Genomic DNA, 6,588 nt, shown 5'->3' with positions numbered 1-6,588 from the left:
TGGCCATAGGGGGTGTCCATAGGGGGGTGGCCATAGATATCTATGGGGCGCCTATGGGGATGTCTATGGGGTGTCCATTGGTGTCTATGGGGTGTCCATGGGGTCTCTATGGGGTGTCCATGGGTCCCTATGGGGTGTCTATGGGGTCTCTATGGGGTGTCCATGGGGTCCCTATGGGGTGTCCATGGGTGCCTATGGGGTCCCTATGGGGTTTCTATGGGGTCTCTATGGGGTGTCCATGGGGTCCCTATGGGGTGTCCATGGGTGCCTATGGGGTCCCTATGGGGTTTCTATGGGGTCTCTATGGGGTGTCCATGGGGTCTCTATGGGGTGTCCATGGGGTCCCTATGGGGTTTCTATGTGGTCTCTATGGGGTGTCCATGGGGTCCCTATGGGGTGTCCATGGGTCCCTATGGGGTGTCTATGGGGTGTCTACGGGGTCTCTATGGGGTGTCCATGGGTGCCTATGGGGTCCCTATGGGTGTCCATGGGTGCCTATGGGGTCTCTATGGGGTGTCCATAGGTCTCTATGGGGTCTCTATGGGGTGTCTATGGGTGTCCATGGGGTCTCTATGGGGTGTCTATGGGGTGTCCATAGGTCTCTATGGGGTCCCTATGGGGTCCCTATGGGGTCCCTATGGGTCCCTATGGGGTGTCTACGGGGTGTCTATGGGGTGTCCATGGGTGCCTATGGGTGCCTATGGGGTGTCCATGGGGTCCTGATGGGGTGTCTATGGGGTGTCTATGGGTGCCTATGGGGTCCCTATGGGGTCTCTATGGGGCGTCTACGGGGTGTCTATGGGGTGTCCATGGGTCCCTATGGGGTGTCCATGGGTCCCTATGGGGTGTCTATGGGGTCCCTATAGGGTGTCCATGGGGTCCCTATGGGGTTTCTATGGGGTCCCTATGGGGTGTCCATGGGTCCCTATGGGGTGGCTATGGGGTGTCCATGGGGTCCCTATGGGGTCTCTATGGGGTTTCTATGGGGTCCCTATGGGGCTCTATGGGGTGTCCATGGGTGTCTATGGGGTGTCCATGGGTCCCTATGGGGTTTCTATGGGGTCCCTATGGGTGTCCATGGGTGTCTATGGGGTGTCCATGGGTCCCTATGGGGTGTCCATGGGTGTCTATGGGGTGTCCATGGGTGTCTATGGGGTGTCCCTGGGTCCCTACGGGTCCCTATGGGGTGTCCATGGGTCCCTATGGGTTTCTATGGGGTCCCTATGGGGTGTCCATGGGGTCCCTATGGGGTTTCTATGGGGTTTCTATGGGGTTTCTATGGGGTGTCCATGGGTCCCTATGGGTGTCCCTGGGTCCCTATGGGGTGTCCATGGGGTCCCTATGGGGTTTCTATGGGGTTTCTATGGAGTTTCTATGGGGTTTCTATGGGGTTTCTATGGGGTTTCTATGGGGTCCCTATGGGGTGTCCATGGGGTCCCTATGGGGTTTCTATGGGGTTTCTATGGGGTTTCTATGGGGTTTCTATGGGGTCCCTATGGGGTGTCCATGGGGTCCCTATGGGGTTTCTATGGGGTTTCTATGGGGTTTCTATGGGGTTTCTATGGGGTCCCTATGGGGTGTCCATGGGGTCCCTATGGGGCTCTATGGGGTGTCCCTGGGTCCCTATGGGGTTTCTATGGGGTGTCTATGGGGTGTCCATGGGGTCCCTATGGGGTTTCTATGGGGTCCCTATGGGGTGTCCATGGGGTCCCTATGGGGTTTCTATGGGGTTTCTATGGGGTTTCTATGGGGTGTCCATGGGTCCCTATGGGTGTCCCTGGGTCCCTATGGGGTGTCCATGGGGTCCCTATGGGGTTTCTATGGGGTTTCTATGGGGTTTCTATGGGGTTTCTATGGGGTTTCTATGGGGTCCCTATGGGGTGTCCATGGGGTCCCTATGGGGTTTCTATGGGGTTTCTATGGGGTTTCTATGGGGTTTCTATGGGGTCCCTATGGGGTGTCCATGGGTCCCTATGGGTGTCTATGGGGTCCCTATGGGGTTTCTATGGGGTCCCTATGGGGTTTCTATGGGGTTTCTATGGGGTTTCTATGGGGTCCCTATGGGGTGTCCATGGGGTCCCTATGGGGTTTCTATGGGGTTTCTATGGGGTCCCTATGGGTGTCCCTGGGTCCCTATGGGGTGTCCATGGGTCCCTATGGGGTGTCCCTGGGTCCCTATGGGGCTCTATGGGGTGTCCATGGGTCCCTATGGGGCTCTATGGGGTGTCTATGGGGTGTCCATGGGTGTCCATGGGGTGTCCCTGGGTCCCTATGGGGCTCTATGGGGTGTCCATGGGGTCCCTATGGGTGTCCCTGGGTCCCTATGGGGCTCTATGGGGTGTCCCTGGGTCCCTATGGGGCTCTATGGGGTGTCCATGGATCCTATGGGGCGCCCACCTCTGGGCCAGGCTGACGTGGGGCTGGGGGGCGGCGTAGTCGCGTGCGGCGCGGGTCAGCTCCTTGGTGATCACGAGCTGGGAGAGGTCCAGGCGGTCACAGAGCAGGTCCGAGATCACCTCCTGCGCGTGCAGCACCGCCCCCGCCGGGTCCCTGCCCCACAGCGACCCACGGAGCATCACTGACCCATAGCGACCCACAGAGCATCACTGACCCATAGCGAGCTTCACTGACCCATAGCGACCCACAGAGCATCACTGACCCATAGAGCCTCACTGACCCATAGAGCATCACTGACCCATAGAGCATCACTGACCCATAGCGAGCATCACTGACCCATAGAGCATCACTGACCCATAGAGCATCACTGACCCATAGCGAGCTTCACTGACCCATAGCGAGCATCACTGACCCATAGAGCATCACTGACCCATAGAGCATCACTGACCCATAGAGCATCACTGACCCATAGCGACCCACAGAGCATCACTGACCCATAGAGAGCATCACTGACCCATAGAGCATCACTGACCCATAGAGCATCACTGACCCATAGCGACCCACAGAGCATCACTGACCCATAGAGCATCACTGACCCATAGAGCATCACTGACCCATAGAGCATCACTGACCCATAGCGACCCACAGAGCATCACTGACCCATAGAGCATCACTGACCCATAGAGCATCACTGACCCATAGCGACCCACAGAGCATCACTGACCCATAGAGCATCACTGACCCATAGAGCATCACTGACCCATAGCGAGCTTCACTGACCCATAGAGCATCACTGACCCATAGAGCATCACTGACCCATAGAGAGCATCACTGACCCATAGCGAGCATCACTGCCCCACAGCGACCCACGGAGCATCACTGACCCATAGAGCATCACTGACCCATAGAGCATCACTGACCCAAAGCGACCCACAGAGCATCACTGACCCATAGAGCATCACTGACCCATAGAGCATCACTGACCCATAGCGAGCTTCACTGACCCATAGAGCATCACTGACCCATAGAGCATCACTGACCCATAGAGAGCATCACTGACCCATAGCGAGCATCACTGCCCCACAGCGACCCACGGAGCATCACTGACCCATAGCGAGCTTCACTGACCCATAGAGCATCACTGACCCATAGCGAGCATCACTGACCCATAGCGAGCATCACTGACCCATAGAGCATCACTGACCCATAGAGCATCACTGACCCATAGAGAGCATCACTGACCCATAGCGAGCTTCACTGACCCATAGCGAGCCATAGTGACCCACAGCAAACATCACTGACCCATAGCGAGCATCACTGACCCATAGAGCATCACTGACCCATAGAGAGCATCACTGACCCATAGCGAGCATCACTGACCCATAGAGCATCACTGACCCATAGAGCATCACTGACCCATAGCGACCCACAGCGAACATCACTGCCCCACACCGCCCCCCATCTCCCCCTATCCTGCCCCACACCGCCCCCCATCTCCCCCTATCCCGCCCCATAGCGCCCCCATCTCCCCATATCCTGCCCCATAGCACCCCCCATCTCCCCCTATCCTGCCCCATAGCGCCCCCCATCTCTCCCCCATCCCGCCCCACACCGCCCCCCATCTCCCCCTATCCCGCCCCCCATCTCCCCACATCCCGCCCCCCATCTCCCCCTATCCCGCCCCCCATCTCCCCCTATCCCGCCCCACATCTCCCCCTATCCCGCCCCCCATCTCCCCCCATTTCCCGCCCCCCATCTCCCCACATCCCGCCCCCCATCTCCCCCTATCCCGCCCCACATCTCCCCCATCCCGCCCCACATCTCCCCACATCCCGCCCCCCATCTCCCCCAATACCGCCCCAAAGCGCCCCCCACCGGTGCAGGAGGATGCGGCGCAGACACGCCGTGACGAGGTTGGCCGCCAGGGGGCAGTTGTCCCTGCGCACCGCCTCCAGCCCCTTGCAGTCCAGCGCGGGCGCGGCCGCGGGGCCCGACGGGAAACAGAGCCCAGCGTAGCGCTTCTTGCTGATGAGCAGGTAGGGGCAGTACACCTGGGGGGCACCCCATAGGGACCATAGAGATACATAGAGATACATAGGGACACATAGGGACCATAGAGATACATAGGGACCCATAGGGACACATAGGGACACATAGGGACCCCATAGGGACCATAGAGATACATAGGGACCATAGAGAGACCCATAGGGACACATAGGGACACATAGAGACCCATAGGGACCCATAGGGACACATAGGGACACATAGAAACCCATAGAGACACATAGAGACCCATAGCGACCCATAGAGACACATAGAGACCCATAGAGATACATAGAGACACATAGAGACCCATAGGGACCCATAGAGACCCATAGAGACCATAGAGACCCATAGAGACCCATAGAGACCCCATAGGGACCCATAGGGACCCATAGAGACCCATAGAGACCCCCCCATAGAGACCCATAGAGACCCATAGAGACCCATAGAGACCCATAGAGACCCATAGAGACCCATAGGGACACATAGAGACCCATAGGGACCCCATAGGGACACATAGAGACCCATAGGGACCCCATAGGGACACATAGAGACACATAGAGACCCCATAGGGACACATAGAGACCCATAGGGACCCCATAGGGACCCATAGGGACACATAGAGACCCACAGGGACCCCATAGGGACACATAGAGACCCATAGGGACCCCATAGGGACACATAGAGACCCATAGGGACCCATAGGGACACATAGAGACCCATAGGGACCCCATAGAGACACATAGAGACCATAGGGACCCATAGGGACACATAGAGATACATAGAGACCCATAGAGACCCATAGGGACACATAGAGATACATAGAGACCCATAGAGACACATAGAGACCATAGCAACCCATAGAGACCCATAGAGACACATAGACACCCATAGCGACCCATAGCGCCCCATAGTGCCCCATAGCCCCCCAGCCCCATAGCGCCCCATATCCCCCCCCAGCCCCATAGCGTCCCATAGCCCCCCCCAGCCCCATAGCGCCCCATATCCCCCCCTAGCCCCATAGCACCCCATATCCCCCCCCAGCCCCATAGCGCCCCCTATCCCCCCCCAGCCCCATAGCGCCCCATAGCCCCCCCCAGCCCCATAGTGCCCCCAGCCCCATAGCGCCCCACAGCTCCGTGCTGACCTTCTCGAACTGGAGCCGGATGGGGGCAGGGAAGTGCTCGGACACCCAGGCCGCGACCTCGTGCCCCATGGCCATGGCCTCGGGCACCGTGGGCACCCCCAGGCGGCACATGACCGAGTCCGTGTCCCCATAGATCACCTGGGGGGCAGAGAGACCCATAGGGACCCATAGGGACCCATAGGGATACACAGGGACCCATAGGGATACACAGGGACCCATAGGGACCCATAGGGATACACAGGGACCCATAGGGATACATAGGGACCCATAGGGACCCATAGGGACATGACCGAGTCCGTGTCCCCATAGATCACCTGGGGGGCAGAGAGACCCATAGGGACCCATAGGGACCCATAGGGATACACAGGGACCCATAGGGATACACAGGGACCCATAGGGACCCATAGGGATACACAGGGACCCATAGGGATACATAGGGACCCATAGGGACCCATAGGGACATGACCGAGTCCGTGTCCCCATAGATCACCTGGGGGGCAGAGAGACCCATAGGGACCCATAGGGATACACAGGGACCCATAGGGACCCATAGGGATACATAGGGACATGACAGAGTCCGTGTCCCACATAGCCCCCCAATAGCCCCCCATAGGCCACCCCATAGCCCCCCATAGCCCGCCCCATAGTCCCGCCCCATAGCCCCCCATAGACCACCCCATAGCCCCCATAGCCCCCCATAGCCCACCCCCTAGCCCACCCCATAGCCCCCCACAGCCCACCCCATAGCCCACCTCATATCCCCCCATAGTCCGCCCCATAGCCCGCCTCATAGCCCCCCATAGCCCCCCATAGCCTGCCCCATAGCCCCCCATATCCCCCCATAGCCCGCCCCATAGCCCGCCCCATAGCCCACCCCATAGCCCGCCCCATAGCCCCCCATATCCCCCCCATAGCCCCCCATAGCCCACCCCATAGCCCACCCCATAGCCCCCCATAGCCCCCCATAGCCCCCCATAGCCCACCCCATAGCCCGCCCCATA

The 6,588-nt window shown here is 59.0% G+C and overlaps 1 protein-coding gene across 1 annotated transcript; it reads right to left on the bottom strand.

The window, feature by feature from the left end:
* Nucleotides 1-2,397: 2,397 nt before the first annotated feature.
* LOC130605832 (DNA polymerase delta catalytic subunit-like) lies at nucleotides 2,398-5,725 on the bottom strand (the record flags this gene model as incomplete). Its single annotated transcript, XM_057421611.1, has 3 exons — nucleotides 2,398-2,550; nucleotides 4,273-4,448; nucleotides 5,588-5,725. Coding segments are annotated over 3 exons (467 nt in total), but the record flags the coding sequence as incomplete, so codon positions are not given.
* Between the last annotated feature and the right edge of the window lie 863 nt (nucleotides 5,726-6,588).

Source organism: Pezoporus wallicus, unplaced genomic scaffold (assembly GCF_028554395.1).
Source record: "Pezoporus wallicus isolate ANWC-B61680 ecotype Strahan unplaced genomic scaffold, APGP_CSIRO_Pwel_v1 contig_14470, whole genome shotgun sequence".
Taxonomy (NCBI): Eukaryota; Metazoa; Chordata; class Aves; order Psittaciformes; family Psittacidae; genus Pezoporus; species Pezoporus wallicus.
This window is presented reverse-complemented; position numbering and strand designations above follow the sequence as displayed.